This window comes from Athene cunicularia (genome assembly GCF_003259725.1).
Source record: "Athene cunicularia isolate RWA chromosome 2 unlocalized genomic scaffold, athCun1 chr2_part1, whole genome shotgun sequence".
NCBI classification, from domain to species: domain Eukaryota; kingdom Metazoa; phylum Chordata; class Aves; order Strigiformes; family Strigidae; genus Athene; species Athene cunicularia.
In genome coordinates, this window is record NW_020799095.1 from 15,859,620 (window position 1) to 15,877,282 (window position 17,663).

General features: G+C 39.6%; 1 protein-coding gene across 2 annotated transcripts in view; it reads right to left on the minus strand.

Moving 5' to 3' along the window:
• CREB5 (cAMP responsive element binding protein 5) overlaps positions 1 to 17,663 on the minus strand; it is a 212,335-nt gene that overhangs the window by 96,813 nt on the left and 97,859 nt on the right. Inside the window, exon 1 of one of the 2 annotated variants that reach the window (XM_026842838.1) lies at positions 55 to 112. The exons of the other annotated variant lie outside the window; for it this stretch is intronic. Coding sequence (XP_026698639.1) covers positions 55 to 101 — 47 coding nt within the window. The 5' untranslated portion in view covers positions 102 to 112. Of the gene's footprint in view, positions 1 to 54; positions 113 to 17,663 lie in introns of those variants that run through there. 2 annotated transcript variants of the gene reach the window in all.

Below are 17,663 nucleotides of genomic sequence, written 5' to 3' on the forward strand. Positions count from 1 at the left end.
GGATGGGGGTGAGTATATAGAAATCAGAAAAGGAAAAGAAAATTAAAAACAAACCTCATGGACATCACTGAGCCTGAATTCCCTGCTGAGGTGCAGAACATGAGAGCCCTGGAATGAGTGTATGTAGAACTTGAGCCAAAGCTTAACTAGCCCGAGTGAGTCATATCCTTCCCATTTGATTCCTGTCCAAATGATGATGTAATGCTCTGGCCCTCTCCCTGCTCGCTCCCGCTCGCTACACTACCTCCCTCCTCCCCTTTTCTCCTTTTTAGCTCAGTGCTGGTGAAGTCACCATTTAAATCTGGCAGAGCTGAAGCAAAAACTTCAATGTAACCAAAACAGCCCCAGGCCAAGTTCCAGACGTACTGAGACTCAGTGGTGCAATTGCCATTGGAAACGAGTAAACAGAGAAAGAAACAGTGCCGCCTCGGAAGGGCCTGCGCAGCTGCCCGCCGGATCGCATCGCATCGCATCGCATCGCAGGGAAACCCAGCGACGGGGCTGACATGATTGACGGGGGCCGCTCAGAAGATGCTGCACACAAACTCGCATGGACCGGGCTTCGGGATTCTCCGGCCATTGGGAAAGGAGGAGATCAAGCCAGAGACGAGGAGGGTAGCGGAGAAGCCATGAAGCGGACACAGCGTGTTTGGGGGAGTCTGGGGAGAGAATGAGTAGCCCTGCTTTATAGGTTTGCGTTAGGCTGGGATTTCTCTGCCCTAGCCGCGCTGGGCTGGAATCAAGCCCCACGTCTCTGAAGGATAACTACGGGGCTGTTTCTCTGGTGCGCCTGCAAGCACACAGGTGCAAGGCACTTTCCTTCTCTCCTTACAAAGTACCAGAAAAGCTCCAAGCCATACAGCACTGCAAGCTTACGGACTTACACTGTGGTGCTGCTGCTACTGCTGACCCTCTGTTTAAAACAATGGCCTCCTGGTGTTTTATCTCCCGAGTCTGATACTCGTGATTTTTTTAAGGACAGAGAATGTTTCTAAATGGAACTTGTAATAATTTTTCATGTGCACAAGCCTAAGCTATTGTGGTACAAAGCTCTTTGCTGCATTGTATTGCAGTTTCTAAGTCCTGATGTTAAATGCTACAGTGACTGGCTGAAATACCTCCCAGGATCCCCCACCGAGGGTTTTTTCACTGTTCATCACTCACAATTAATTGTAGTCAACAGGGTACAAAACAGCTGCTCCACAAAGAATGCAAAGCCTAAGCAATAATAGTAAGACGTGAAAACGTCTAAGCACACATGCCATCCGTCAGCAATCCAAAGCCTAACAGTTTCAATGTCAGACTGCAGAAATGTAAGCATTAATGGCACCTGAAAACCTGGAGAGGTATTTAAAAGTGACTCCTTTCTTTGTAGATCAATAACTATTTTACAAAGTCACTCACCCCATGTTTCAGTGGAGTGAAATTCAGTTTTCCAGCAGTTAATGGACACACCTACCCCCAAAATTCAGAAAACAATAGGAAAACATCAAAGTCAAGGTGTTTTTTTCCTCATAATGATGCGGGTTTATAGAAAAAGCAATTTCTATTGCCTAGCAGCATTTCACCAAACAGGTTTTTTTGGGGGTGGATTCATTAGTTGATCAAAACAGTGATGCAACAAAGATTATCGTAAAGTACCAAAGCCTCCTGCTGAGGATATTCTTATGGTTATAAATTATCCTTAGAATATATTTCTATGGATCAACTCTGTTAGCTTCAGTCATGGTTTGGTCTTGAACTAAAGTAGTTTCAGTCATGAATTCAGATTGGTTTTGTTTAAGGTAGATATGATTTTTACAGACAGAATGAGAGGAGGAGAAAACCAAGGGTTTATCCTATTTAATTAAAAAAACAGAGTTCTCTGCAGAAGGCTGACCTGCTGGATGACATCCTCAATTGATATTGATGCTGCAGCCACTCAGAGTGACACCTTTATCAAGCAAGGCAGCTCTGAATTAGAGGTGATCAGCCATAATTATTACTGGCGCCACTGAAGCCTGTGGCTTGACAGCATCAGATGTGGTTGTTATAAAGTTTGGTCCATTGTGTCAATGGCCTGTATAACTCATTTATGTCTGAATTACCAGCTATTGATTTTTTGTCTTCTGTAATGTAATAAAATAAAAGTTAGATCATTCCTAAAGCTTTCTTTTAATTCTAGCCTTGCTGATAGTTTCATTTTAAGCTCAGCCCACTTCTCCCTCTCCATTAAAAAAAAAGATGACTTCTAACCCTTTTTCTGTGCATGTCTAAGAGGTCATCTTCCCTGCCTCCTTTTTATTTTGTCCTCTTACATTTACACTGCTGGATTACAGAGCTTCTGTTCATCCAGCCACTGGCATTGCTATAAACATTGTCATGGGCCCAGGACAGATCCCTGGCTCAGAACAGCTTCAAACTGATGGGGACGGTAGCTACAACTGAGGCACAAACTGAAATCCCCAGGCCCACCTTTGGAAGGAAGGAAGCTGCCACCAAAGAAAAAACAATTACCCAAGGATATGCATCCATTCCTGCAGCCTTTGTCAGTGAACCAGCCTCTTCTCACTCTTCTGAAAGACCCACACTTCCACCACCCTGTTGTATTCAGATCAAAATGCAATCAAAAAAAAAAAGATGCAGGAGCTGCAGCATAGTTCAGTGTCCTCTGGAGGGTCAAGCACTTGTCTGACAACTTTCCAAAAGAAAACTTTATTTACCAGAAGCAAGAGCAGACACATTATCCATCTGTGAGCGTCTTAATCAAAATATTACAGGAGCAACTACATTTGTATGGCAAATGGCCCTTTTAATTATTACTTTCATAGACACAAACTCAAAAGAGTTAAACTGCCTTGGAAACAGCCTTTGTTTTACAGAAGGTATTTTCAGGAGTTAGAACATTTTCAGAAATGAACAAGAAAGATCCAAACAGCCTGAACTGCTGGTCATTTTTAAATGATGTTTTTACATCATGTAAAGTCCCATTTCAAGAAGCAAATTCCTTTAAAACAGAGCTCATGCTCCAAAGGAGTTAAAAACTTATTTGTACTTGCTGGTGGGCATACAAAAGGTTCTTTCCAGGCAGGTATTTCCAAGGCCTATTGATTTTTTCTTCCCTCTAACAGGAAACACTGTTTTCCCATTTTCCTTCCTGTGACAGACCAGTTAATGATAAAGAATGTCCTGTGCTCAGAGGAAATTCCACTTGCATGCAAGAGCTCCCTCTTTATCTGTTTACTTGTCTGTCTTTTCTTTCTCCCCCCACTCCACCCCCATCCTTAAATTTCCATGTTCAGCCATGCTCAAGAATAGGGCTGTTGTGATGAGAGTTGTGGGATGTTTTAATTCTAATGGGAGCCTTCTTCAAAGTAGCGCCCTGGCCAACACAGTTATGACTCCAGCTTAGCTGTCTAGTTCAGGAATGCTTGCAACACCCTCCCTGCAGCATGTTTCATCCTTGGGGAAAGGGTGGTGGGGCACACCACAGATGTTTGGTGTAACAGAAACTTGACAAAAATCACTGTTCCTGCTGAAAGTTTCCAGTCTGAACAACCAGAAAGCTCTGTATTTCGAGAGCCCAAATGTCAGAGCGCACTGGGATTATCTCAAAAGCATATTGTAACAAGGAACTGGGTGTACTAGAGTTGAGATTGCGGATGGACAAATCATCAGTTCTACATGCATTTTAGGTGAGTGTATCACATACTTTCATACCAGCCTTTTGACTGGTAGACTGACTTCTGCCTATTTCGATCAGTGGCCCAAAGCATCAGCAAAGACCCTGTTGATGAAAGCAGTACAGCCTGATTATTTTTTTCTCCGCTACTTGGCTCTTAAAGAGGCTTGATTAAGAAAATACTCTGTAATAATGGTCCTACACTGAGGAAAGTCTCATTTTCATTCTGACATTATTTTTCATTTCTAACCCAAGAGCCTTACAGTCCCTGTGGAATTAAAGAGGCCAGATAATTTCAGGGTTAAATAAGCTTTAATGACTATCACATGTATGGAACCTTAAACCTAGTATTAAAAATTATTTTTTTTAAGTGGCATCTCTTCCTTTTTTAATTTAAAATAACCATCCAGGTGGTTTCCTAAGGATTTCTTTGCAAATTGCTTCCAGTGAACCTTTTCAGTTACAGACCACTGCAAACCCATGTGCTGTTATTCAGTGTTCTGTTCAACTTGGGTGTCCCGTGTTTTTGTAGTGGACAGAGGAACTGTCTGCAGGAGTGCCTGCACAGGGAGGCTGTGAGGTCTGAGCAGGTGAGTTGTCACTAGCAAGGACATGAGAATGCATAGGTCCATCAATTTCAGCAGAACTAAAATAAGGCAGGGTTGAGAGTGGATTTTTCAAGTTGCTCATAAAATAACAGGATGCATGTTCTGAGGGCACCTGGGTGCTTTGGAAAAAGCCCTTCTCCTCTAAGAAGACTCAGATCAAAGTGCCCAGCATTGTGCTATATCAGTGGTGGAGCTGTTTTTTCTATGAGCTCTTCAAATTGTTATGAAATAGAATATCTGGAAATATCATTTGTGAGAACTGCCCCAGATTTCTTGAACATAAGCACTGTAAGAAACTAGATTGGATTAAATCTAAATGAATCCTGGTACAAAGATCTCCCTCTCTCACACATATGCGCAAGTGTGCTGCTAAATTAGAAACACCCTACTGAAAATATTTAAGAACAACTAGCAGCAGTTTGGGTCCAACCACTCTGGAGACAAAGGTGTGCAATGGGCATGGTGGCCAGTAGACTTCCTCACAACATTCTGGCAATGAATCTTAATCTACATCTTCAAGAACAATCTCAGCATAAGAAATCCTTTCCCGACAACAGTCCTAAGCATGTTAATGCCACTTGGGATCATGTATTTTGTGCTGCGGACACTCAAGCACTAGGAAATGGGATTGCCTACTTATTATATACTCGCCAAATAGCCATGGGCCCAGGATGAGCGGCTGACCTGGAAGTGAAGAGCTCTGTATCCAATTACGTATCACCGAGTCATCCAGTCTGAGTAGCCAGCTATTTTATTACAGCTGAAAACCACAAATACCTAAGACAAATAATGTAGCAATTTATGCAAAATAATAAATAATGCTTTACATTTTAGTAGAACCTTTCACCCTTAAAGATCCCAAAGCACCTTGCAGGCCAGCCGTAAAGTCATGCAATGCAATCACCTTTCACATGGGAGATGGCAGCCAGCCAGCAAATGGCACAGGAGTGCAGAGGGGAGATGTTGACTAAGGACAGCAGTAAACAGCTACAATTATTTTTAAAATGCCATGTAATCTTTAATGCTCATGCATAATGAACAGGAGGTTCCCTTCCCCCAGTGTGATTCTAATTAGTCTAATGGATAATTAGAATGTGCTGGTTGAAAAGTGGAGCCACTGCTATTTTTAGAGTTGCTTGAAGAAGCTTTGCCATCCATGTACCCTAAATATTTTGACCCCAGATCTCAGATATCTTAATCTTAAGTGTGAAACTCTACAGGCTTTATCTTAAACCCAGTTTAAAACTTGTATCACATATAGTCACATCTCAAATCTTGTAACAGGAAGGATCTGGTTCTGATGTTCTTTCCCCATTATGCTTCTAACAGACAGAAAAGTAAGCTGAAAATGCAAAATCTGGATTAAAAAAGCAAACTCATATGCTGTAATTAAGTATGTGCTGTGAAGCACAGTATGGTAAGCACTGAATAATAGCACAGATTAGCACTAAAACAAATTTTAGTCTTTCCCTAAACTGTCGTCTTCATGCATTTTGGTAGCCCTCATCTTTATTTTTCAGCATGATAACAATAATTAATATTATAATAAAACTTTTTTTAAAAAAATGGCAAAGATCTGGAACTTAGTTCAACTGAAAAAGGAGAGTGCTGGGACTCAGATCACCCTCATTACAGCATCATAGATTTGTGGTGCTATATGATAAAAATGTACGCAAGATAACTTGCTTTTAAAGATACGTTCTCTTTTGCTAGCCAATAGTACATTTCCTCCATGAAAGTGAACAGCAATAACCGACCACTAGGAAATGTTTCCTGGACTCTTGCTGGACAAACTGACTTAAGCTTTGAAGTTCCATGAATTATGGGTAGCCAAGTAATTCTGCTGGTCCTGGCTCATCCTCCGGCACAGTGTTTACACCGTTCAGTTGCTATCAGGATGATGAGAATTCATGATTCAGGTGGTACCATTTTTAACTTGTTTCTGTCCAAAGATCTGAATTTAATTTACATCCAGCATCTTGACACCTAAACTCCAGCCTCTTTTAGTACAGATTAGAATTTTTCGATGTTTCTTAAAACCAAAGTCTGCAGCACAGACTGAGATGCGTCCACAACTAAAGGCCAGCCTGCAATTCTCTAATTACAGTGACTCCCGTTGAAACATAATGTAATGTAAAGTTTCCAGTGTAACAAGTAAGCCATAGGAATTAAAACTGTATTATTGATAACATAAAGCTATTACATGATTAGACATTTTATTTTAAAACAGGAAAACTATTCTTTTTCCTTTTTTTTTTTTTTTTTTTCTTAAATGGGAATTAAACAGGAAATCCTAGTTCAGTTTCCTTCATAGTAACTTCTTCAGTCACAGATTCATTATCTGAGAGATCCTTTCTGAATCAGGCAAGGTCCATCTGTACCCACTTATGTTTTTAGGATTTACATACTATGTTTAGTCCTCCAGTGCTTCTCTTCTGGAAAAGTATGGCTATCTATTATCTCTAAACATATTAAAAACAAACAGATCTCTCACAGACACTCACACAAATCCTTTTAGGACTCTGAAAGGAAAACATCTGCATTTTACTGACGTCAGAATTGCACCACCAGTTTTACTGTAATGATAAATGAAAGAGAAATTATTTCTAACTTCACTTCCACATTCTATGGTGCAGGATGCTGCTTTACTTTTAACATCAGTTTCTATGGATCAAAACATACAGCTTTTCTACTCTTGCATAAAAACAAAAACCTCCAGAAAAAAAAAAAAAAAATTACCTACAAAACATGCATGTACACTGAAATACCCAGTGGGTAAGTACATATTCCACAGAAACTGTGCCTACTAGATTTACACATGGAGGAGTTGTCTGCTTGGATACCCTCTAACAGTAGCCTATTCCCATCACTATACAAAACCAAATGGTTGTGCTTGTCCTGCAGCCCATGCTGTAAATTCTGTACTGGAAAAAATGCACTGGCATGCTGGCATCTCCGGTGACTTTTCACGTAAGGATAGAAGATTAATTTTCTGTTGAAAAATGAACCACAGTCAGCTCAATTTTAAAAACCCGAACAAACCTGACTTTTAAGTTGTTTAAATTAAAAAAAAAATATTATGGAAACAGGATAAACAGATTAAAACAATTTTGACTAACCCATCTGAGAACCTGCAGAGTTCACTTACAGCCCAAGATGCCCTCTAAGTGGACACTTCTGTGAATATAGCTGAATGGTTTTGATACAAAAGAAGCAGCGCCTAGATCAGTTTCCCCACTTAACTGAGATGTGTCCCTTCAGTTTTTAACCCCTAACCCTGAGCCTTTACTGTTTCTCTCTTGTCTCTTCAAAACTTTCCCTTTTTTTTTTCCTTCTAAGTAGTGTGAACTTAATTTCTTAGGAATTAAAAATTTTCTACTGTCTTCATCCCCCATGTTCAAGCTTTTGTGTGTTAATTATTTTGCATGGAGATGCCAATCTGAATTCAGCTTGAAACCACTTCAGGGCTTATATATTCTTGTAATTGCTTCATAACTGGAACATATGTCTCACCATCCTGCACGTCAATAGTTGCAACATCGCTTTCTCTGGCTTTTACCAATGTAATTTTACCTCTTTCATATCTGTCCAGACTCCTTCTGCAAAGACCTTTTTTCCAACCCTTTGTGTTGAACATGCCAACTCTCTCTGTGTACCCCTTAATCAGCTAATCTTTCCTCCTGAATTTACTGTATTTCGAGACCCTTCGTAAACAACTCCTCCCACCTTCCCTAGCATGTTTTCATCACTATTAAAAGTTAGCTCCAGATCAGTTCACCAGGCCAGTCTAATACCTCCCAATGCCTCTGGAAAGTCATCTTCCTGATGCATCATTAAGAGTACTCGTACCTAGGAAGTGTGCAGACCGCCACAGAAGCTTGCTGCCACTCCATGACCGCTTCAGCACTATCCATGAGCCCTCCTCCTACATAGCCATTTCCAGATGATGAGCTCCCAGCTTCTTCTTCTTCTAGAAATTTTTATTAGTCCCCCCAGGCACAGCCTTGCATTTTTTAATACTGCAATTCATTCCATTGACATTACTTCAGTACTCAAAGCTTATCCAGTTTTGGTTTGTTTTTTTTTTTGGGGGGGGTGGTTTTTCTTTTTCTTCTCTTTTATTTTTGTACAATATCCAGGTCCTTCTCTGTATTGCAAACATCTCCAAACCCTGCGTCACCAGCAGTACTTGTTATATTTGCATTATCGTCATTAATGAAAACACTAAGCAAAATCAGGACCGTATTGAATGAACATTGCGTAGCTCCACAAGCAGCCTTCTCCAACCTCACACTTTCCTTTTCAACACCACCCTGTTCTTTCCCCTCCAGCAAACCCCATTTTTAAGCATGCTGAATGAAACCTACCTGCCCTATTTCCTAGAGCAGATTCCCCCACATTAGATCTAGATGTTGAGCAGTCCACAGCTGTCAGCAGCTTTTACTGAGTGAGGATTTGTCAGCATGAATAACAGCACAGGACAAAGTTTATCCTTATTTACTGATCACTCCCAGCCCTGCCTGAAATTTCTCTTAGCTGACAGAATGGGATAAGTAACCTTCTGGAAACTTTTGAAGAGGAGAAATGTTTTAATTACAGTGGGGATAAGTAGCATTAATACTACTGAAATATTTAAGCAACTTTTCAGATGTCTGCTGACTCTCAGCACTTTTATCAGAGGAATTTTGCATCTGTGCCCCACAGACCTGAGAAACCCACTATGTCACTGCATGCCGTTCTGCTCCGGTTACACTCATTATTAGGCAGTATCATTATGTAGAATTTTTGGTGTTCCTAAAAGGGATTTCAGGAATGCCACAGCAAAAAATGGATGGTTTGTTTACTTGATTAATGCCGTGATCTATGATTACAGATCTGTCTACTGTTGCTTTCACAGGAAATTATTTCAAGAACTTAACTTCTGGGTGTTGCTTAACATCCAGCACCGACTCCACTATAAACTCATATACATGATTTATCTGGTGGCCAGCATGTGTGGGAGGAAAGATCTAGGAGTCTGACAAAACTCTTCACTCGATCTCTGACTTTCAGGACATCAGATGTAGAAATCTAGACTGTTACACTCCTAAGCCTGTTTGTAAATCCTCAGCCAATGCAAACTATTAATACTGAGCTAAGTGAGTGCAAAATGAAAGTGATTAGGCACATCCTTTTAAAAAAAAATTATACGCACATGTTTTACTAGCTCTAAACGTTAAACCAGCTGATTACATCATACCAACACAGTAAAAATTACTCCAAGGTAACCTAGGAAACTGTTTTTACTAAATAACAACTGCGTCCCTTCATTTAATCTCAGTTCACACAAAATGCAAGTTTAGCTCAATCTCCCTTCACAGCAATCTCATGCTGTAATTCCACACTGTCTGTTCAGACCGGCTGGGATGCTCTTGCCGTCAGTTTGTAGGGCAAAGCTCTCCGGGGACTGAAGCAAGGCTTTCTCAGATGAGGGGCCCTTGTCTGTTGTATTTGCTATTCTTGGTGGCCTGCCAGCAGCCCCAAATTTGGCAAGGTTCAGAGCGCAAGCTACAGTTGCGTGGCTTGATTACCATGAATGTTATTATTTTTATTGGTCGGTTAATACATTTTCACTTTGCTGTGTTTTAATTTTGCTTTGGTTGTCCATGTTGGCTGTTCTGTGTTTCCAGCCTAAAGAGACATATGGATGGGCAGTCATCACAAATCTTACCCAGGACACCTCGTACGATTCTTGTTCCTCTGTATTTTGAAGGCCAATTCATGAAATATCCATTCAGTTGCATCTGATTCCTTAGTTGATCAGCATTTTCAGAGTGCTCAAACAAAAAGGTATTAAATACTTGCAACTACTTTTAAAGATATTTAGTCAAACAGGAGCTCCTCAGGTAAACACAAAGCAAAACAGGAATTAATTCTGGGATGTGACTGATGTGATTTCACCTGCCTCGCTGATGTGTTCGTAACACACATATATAGGGGCATATATCTCACAGACACCTAGATAAAAGATATAATCATACATTATATAATCAAGCATTATACATATATTATATGTGACTATGCAAAATGATTAAGCTGACTTAAAGGAATATTGCGGGATAAATGACATTAAAACTTATGTTTAAAGTTGCATCTTCATTTTCATTCTATCTCCCTTTTTTAGATACTTTTAAAACCTTCCAAAACTTTCCCTTTTTAGGCTGAAATACCACAGGCCTAGTCTTTGCCAGATAATGAATATTTTAAAAAATATTTCCTTAAACCATTTTGTCTATCTTTTATAAGGACAGTGAAAAGTGTAAAGAATCAGTTGAACAGTCAGAAACCCTGGGAACCAAGAGTTGAACTTTGCCATGAAAAAGGTCCACTAAAAAAATGCTTTAGAGTGCATTGATAAAAATTAGATTTTACTTGGTGAAGCCCTTCAAAGTTCTGTTTTGTTTAGGCCCATTATGTTTTCCATGAGTTTACTTGCTAAGCTTTAAACTATGCACCTAAGAAAAACAACTCTATTTTTCATTTCAGCTAACCTGGCTTCCATAAAAAATTTATAGGAACTAAGAAAAAGGTCTGTAAAGTGCAGAGTGCTAGTGAATTTAGAAAGACACACAGATGAGAGACAGACTGATATACAGTCTGGAACTCAGCTCAGCTTGTTCTCAAGAAATGTTTTCATATAAGAGCTTTCTGTTTTGTCTTCTTCACACATATATTTGATCTAATCGGTTGGCTCTCCTAGTACACGATTCCGATTTTATTCTTCCTGTTCTCACTTACACAGCCTACTCCAGGCTACATCTGTGACCTCCCCAGTCCTTCTGCTCCCTTCCACCCCATCTCTTCCCCTGTAATAAAAATACCAGCCCCTTGAAGTCTCATTCTTCTTTTTCCTGAGGAAAATCTCCCAGCTCAGTTCACCAAACCACTGTTCTTTTTTCAAATCCCACCCAACTCATGTCCTTCATATTGCCTGTCAACATTGAGCTAATAAGCAGAAAACCAGCACAAGGAACCATCTGAGTTATATTCTCTGCCTAAACATACCACCACTGATTTAAGCTTTCTTTCCTGCATACAAATCTACTCTTGCTCAGTAGTCTTGCCTCTCACTCAGCAGTCTTGCAAACAAAACTATCTCATTTGGCAATAGCCACGTCCACTGTACCTTTACAAACTGCTTTAAAAAACATGTTTTTAGTATGTGCCAGGGAACATTGTAGGCAGCAGGTAGAAAATGGGACTGAAGGGTCATAGAAGGGATGTAAATAGAGTAAAATAATAAGGATCATTTTTTCATCAGAATACTCTTAATAACTAAGAAAATTCAGAATTCATATCTTTTACAGTCTAAACTGTTGCTAAAAATGTTTTTCAAACATTTACCACAAGGTGCCAGCAGTTCTTTAATGCTTTTTTATTTTCAATTCCTGCTGTATACATTCAGAGCAGGGGTACAATGATGCAAAGACTTCAGACTGGGAAGTCATAAGAGGTATTAATGACAGGATCAGAGAACATTCATAGAGAAAAAGATCCCAGGTATATATTAGTACCTTCAAAAGAAAAAAAAAACAACCAAAACCAAAAACCCAAGTCAGGTTTAGTAATTTGTACAGAGGTATAAAGCATGCCAGTTTGTGGTGGTTTGAGGGTTATTTGTGCTCTTGAAACCAGACCAACTATACTAGTCCAGCATATAGTGAGGATACTCAGCTAGCAATGTCTGTTTTACCTAGATCTTATCCCCTACAAAAATTAAAGGAGGGGATTAAATACGTTATACAATATAGCAGCAACCACTCTCTTCAGATTATAATCCCACCTAATACTGGGAGGCGTACGCAATACTTCTGTAACCTACATACTGGAGGTGCGTGTCTTACCTAGAATGAGAATATGAGGTGTGTTATGCAAAGCCTTCTACCATTTTTAAATTTATTAATAATAAAATACCATTAAGAATTTATTGCAGTCAAGTGGAATTGGATTCTAGTTAATGTTAGCTGGATAGCATTGATCCTCACTACTGTTAAACAACCATGTTGGTGAATATTTACCAAGTATCAAAGGCAGACTTTCAACAGTGAAATCAGAGTAATTCAGTATTAAACCAGCAGAATTTGTTCCTTTCTAGTCTGTTTTATTACATTTTCAATCACATAGCTATAACATGAAAGGTTATTATACAGATTACCTGAATATATCCATACATGTTATATACATTCCATTGTCTTAATATTTTATATATATACATATGCAGCTCTTTCCACTCAGAGAGGGTCACAAAGCAATTTACAAACAATATACGCAGAACTAACTTGACACATTTAATGCAATATGGTGTCCCTTCGTAGAGATACATGACTAAACATCCCCAGTGAGTAATATGGATAGCAGCCATAACAGCCTCAGGCTGTGATCTGGTCTGCTCTCATAAGCTAAACAGGGTTGGTCTTGGCCAAGTGCATTTGGGAGCCCTCCAAGGAAATCCCAGGGTGCTTCAGGAAGCAGAGATGGTGATTCAGTAGGTGGCACACTTCCCCTGGAGTCAGCACTGAACCAACTATTCCAAGGGAAACCTGGGTAGGTGCATCACAATTAACCAAATGGGATCTCAGGCAAGATCCCTCAGCTGAGACTGGTTATTTGTGACATTGTCATGATTTATGAGTGATGGTATGGATTCTACAATTAAAAGCAAAGAAGTTGTTGCTGCTGAGCAGTCCTTTAGTTTGGAGGAGTTGAAAGTAATTATTTCTAGCTTTTTCAGTTGCAAACGTTTTGTTTCAAATGGAAACCATCTGTAAATGCTGCTGGGCTTCTTGGTTGTCACCAGTCAAGCAAATTTTTTACCTTCTACCCACTTTTTTAAACATAGACGTGTGAATCCTTTCCTTTGCATCAGTAGGTCCCACCTGAAGTACCACATCCACTTTTAGGTACTGCTTCTAGGTAAAGGTGGGTCAGCCAGAGAGAATGCTTTGGACAGCTAAAGAAACACTTTGAAGTCTAGAAGAGGACTAAGGACAGACAGAACAAGCTGGTCAGTCTACAGAAGACCAGACAGAGGGTGGACATAATACCTTTTCAAATACACAAGAGGCTGCTGAAGACAGAAAGATGTAGTATCTTTTTCCCTATCTATATTGAGTAGTGCCAAAAATAAAAGGGGCTTTTATTTTTGCATCAAGGAGGGTTCAGGTTAGACTGAAAGAAAAACTTGTCTCAAAGTGAATACAGTTAAGCACAGCAGTAGGACGTGTGCTCTGCATTTCTGGAGGTTGTCAAAAACACATTAGAGATATTTCTGTCAGAAATGATGTAGATGTTATTTAATCCTACTTTGGGCAGAGGATTGGATGAACACTTGAAGTCCCCTCCAGCCATATAGCTCAATGATTCCATAATTTTTATGAAAGCAAAAGATTTATAGCTTTGGCATTACAAATTTCTTCCTATTTATATTAAGTTTAAAATAATAATAAATCCACTCCACCTAAAAAAAAAAAAAAAAAAAAAAAAAAAAAAAAAAAAAAAAAAAAGCCTAAAAAACAACACATTTGATAGCCTTAAAAAACTGCCATGGTTTTAGGAGGATGACAGCAAAAATTACACATTCTTTAAAACTTTATGCAAAATGAATCCTGTGATCCTGTTCTTTTATATAGATATTGCCAGAGCTTTCCACCATTCTTTCCTTGAAAAGTCAAAGAGAAGAGCAGAGTTTCACTCTGAGTCAATAAGCAATGCCATGAACGATGAAGAATCTACTAATGCTTGGGGAACTGTCAGATCATTTTTTATTTAAAGACAAAAAGGGGGAAACTAGGGGAAAGGGGAAAAAGGAAGATATTCCCTGAAGTGTAAGTATGACCTCAACAAACAATCAACGTCAACCAACTTTTGCTGGAGGCTTCTTCATCAGTTGGGTATCTGTTTAGGTGCTGAGTTCAGGGCAGTTTGTGTCTCCCCTCTGGAGTATAAGTTATGGTGCTGATATTAAATGATAACCCCTTTAGCTGACAGGGCCTCTCGTACCCTGCATTAAAATAGCTAAGGATGAACATAATCCCCGAGAATACATTGATAAAGTCCAGTTTAAATACCTTGAAACTTCCCTTCCTTTCCCCATTTGTTTTGGTATTTTTTTTTCTCTTTTGAACAAGGGCAAAAAAGTACAAAGCTGCTCAGTAACTTGGACGATCTGGGGGGAAAAAAGGTTTTGCCAAATTATTTTTTAGTGAAAGCCATGTGGGTAGATTGTTGTCACACAGGAGAGTGATGAACAGGCAGCATATAAATGTAAGAAGAAGAAAGGTTTAACACAGCCAGAGCAGTACTGGCATGTGGCCCTCAGAAAAAACATGGTTTTTGGTCAGGATGCCGAGTACAGGGATCTGAGGCTGCAGAGGGGAAGCCATCCTTGGTCCTTTGATTGGTCCCCATGATCATGAGAAAAGGACCTAATTTCCTGCAGTAAACATAAATACTTCAAAATATTCCTGATCCCTTCAACAATTCCTTTTCTAATGCAGAACTACAATATAGCCCTTCAGGTTTTGCTTGGCAACCTTTGTCAAAGCAGAAAATCCCCTGAATGTCAGTAAATTAAATTTCTTATAAACCTTAAAATGCATTTTTCTTATGATTTAGGGAAACAGTTTCAAAATGTAGATAGGATGACATGTATCTGCTAATTGCCTTTGTTAGTTTGCAGACACATAATCAGATTTGTTAGAAAAATAGCCTCACAGGAGAAGGCATAGTTTATTCTTCAATGAATGGCTCTTAACTGAGATTTACAGTACAGACAGATTACAAGCTTTACTTTCTCCACAGAAAGAAACAAAGAATGGAGCCCTTCTAAACAAAATATTCAAACAATTCAAGAGCCTAAAGAAAGAAAAGCCTCTCTCCTTGGCTAGACAGTTTTGATACCTTAATGACTGTAACATTTTAACAGCTGTGGGAAAACTGACATTAAAAAAATACCCAGCCCAGAAACATGGTCTGTGTACAACATCTTTGAGCTCTTATGTTTTATTAGCAATTTGGATTCATTACTGTTTTAAGGAGGAAGGAAGGGAGGTAGATGTTCCTGAGAGCTGTTTCTCTAAATGTATTAACCAGAGATTTCCAAGCACGATTTAATATAATACAACCTGATCCTCAAAAACTGGCTAACGGGTGAGATGTCACCATTTATCTCTTCATTGAAATTCATGCTCTGACACAAGAGGTCAAAGCAGGTATTTGAGCCATCTTCCTTATGAAAATGAGATAACCTCCTTTCATCTCAAAGCCTGCTCTGATCTTGCTCCCCCTCTCCCTTCCAGCGCAATGCTAGGTGGCAGCTCACGGTTACCACACTGTCACCTTCCTTTTGAATTATGATGCTCTGAAAGAGCGCTGTAGTATTTAATAGCCTGAGATCACAGACTCTCCTGACACAATACTTAACCAGGTTCTGCCTTTCTTTCAGTGTGCTCATTATTTGCACATGGTCTATGACATCCAGGGAGAATATGTTATCACACAAGTTCTCTTTTCTCCTGCTGTTTGCTCTTCCATTGTATTTATCACCCTCACCTGACAGGTTCTCGACTGTGCTGTCAATTTTGTCAGAAAAAAAAAAAAGAGCATTAGCACAGATTTGGGAGGCCCTGTTCGCTAATCTTTTAGGAATCCTAAGGTGCCCTTTAGGACTTAAAACAAACACCGAAGCCTGAAAATGACTTATGTTCTGAAGCTCAACAGCCACCTCCTGATTATCCCATTAGAAATCCCTCGAAGTCTGTGTTCAGACTTCATCAGTCTCAACTAGTCAGACCTCAGGGTGGAGAAATGGACATGATGAGTGTTCAGAAATATTGCACAGGGAGGCATTGAGAGAATGTCTTGTAGTAAGAGAGTTTTAGGGGAGTAGTTCCACTTAATTACCGCCATATTGAAGCTGTGCTTTTGGAAGGGATATAAATAAAGTAATTAACAAGCTGAGAAACAAAATGCACTTCTTTTGCACTTATAGAGTGTTGACATCCCAATTTTGTTACACTTGAGTTTGTTGCTTTCTTTTTAATACCTAGCTTCCTCTCTCAGCTCCCTTCCTCATTAGGATAGGACTGAACAGCAAAATGAGATTTTATTATTTGAATATATTATAATTTTTTTTTCCCTAGGAGGAAGGCCAGCAATTATTCTTTTAAGTAAGTCATATAGCTAACACAGAAAAATCCTCTCCTATTAGTAACAGTTTATATCCAGACCGTGGGTATTATATCCTCTTCTGCTGGTCAGAGAGCCCTTCAGGGAAGAACACAGCTCTGGATCAAGTGGCATTGGTGATGCCCTGAGTGGGAGAGTCCTAAAAACACCAAACGGGTTTAGGAGATAGTCCACATCCAGAGGAACATCCTCCCAGTGCAGCAACCCTTGTATCAGTTAACAAACTTGGTTACCTTTCCAGAATGTAAATGCCAGCTCCTGTGTCAATGATAGTTAGGTCGTTACATTCAGCTTCTTTCAGAATTATTTTTCAGTCTCACTTCATACAGTGTTAATTTTCTAATGTATGCTAGATGCTTAAATACCTGAAATGATGATCTCTTTATACCAGAGGGAAGTTTGCAACTAAAGTAGTCAATAAAACAGCTCTTCCCACATTTATCCACATTATCTTCTTTCTGTGTGCATGCCCACACTCCCTCAACTGAACACATTTTCATAAATGAGAAATGTTTGCTCCTCTGGCTTCATCAACTTCCCCAAATTAGGCAAACGATATAAGATCTGACATATGGACTGTTATTTTAAATCTTTCACCTCAGCTTCAAATCAGCAGGGAAGAGTGCTTCACAGCAACCTTCCCCATGAACCTCCATCACACACCTGACTAGCATCTGCTTCAGTACCCTACAGAGCAAAGAAACATGACTTCAATAGGGCATCAAATCTGCAGCCCCCTACAGAAGCCTCTATGCTGAGTGGCCTTCCAAAGTTCGTTTCCCCTCCTTTGATACGAAGAAGTTTTTTCCTTCACTAATAGCTGGAGAGACCTTAAGTATCATGCTCAAATTGCCCTAATCTCACTCTGCTCTCACCTTTTAAAATCACTGTTAGTGGTTGGCCCCTGGCAACACAACAGCATTTTAACTCAAACTTCCATGCAATAAATAGCTCAGATTTCCTTTAAAAGGAACACATACACACAACAGACTAGGGGTGCACAGAAGTTTTATGCATCTAGCAGTTTTTACATATTCCACTGTTATTCATTTAAGGTTGACCAAGTGGTCCTCAGGGGATGGCATGCACAAGCATAACATTATAAGTGTTAATAGGAAACGGATCTGAACAAAGAACCGCATTTCCCCATTATATTGTGTTTCTGCTTT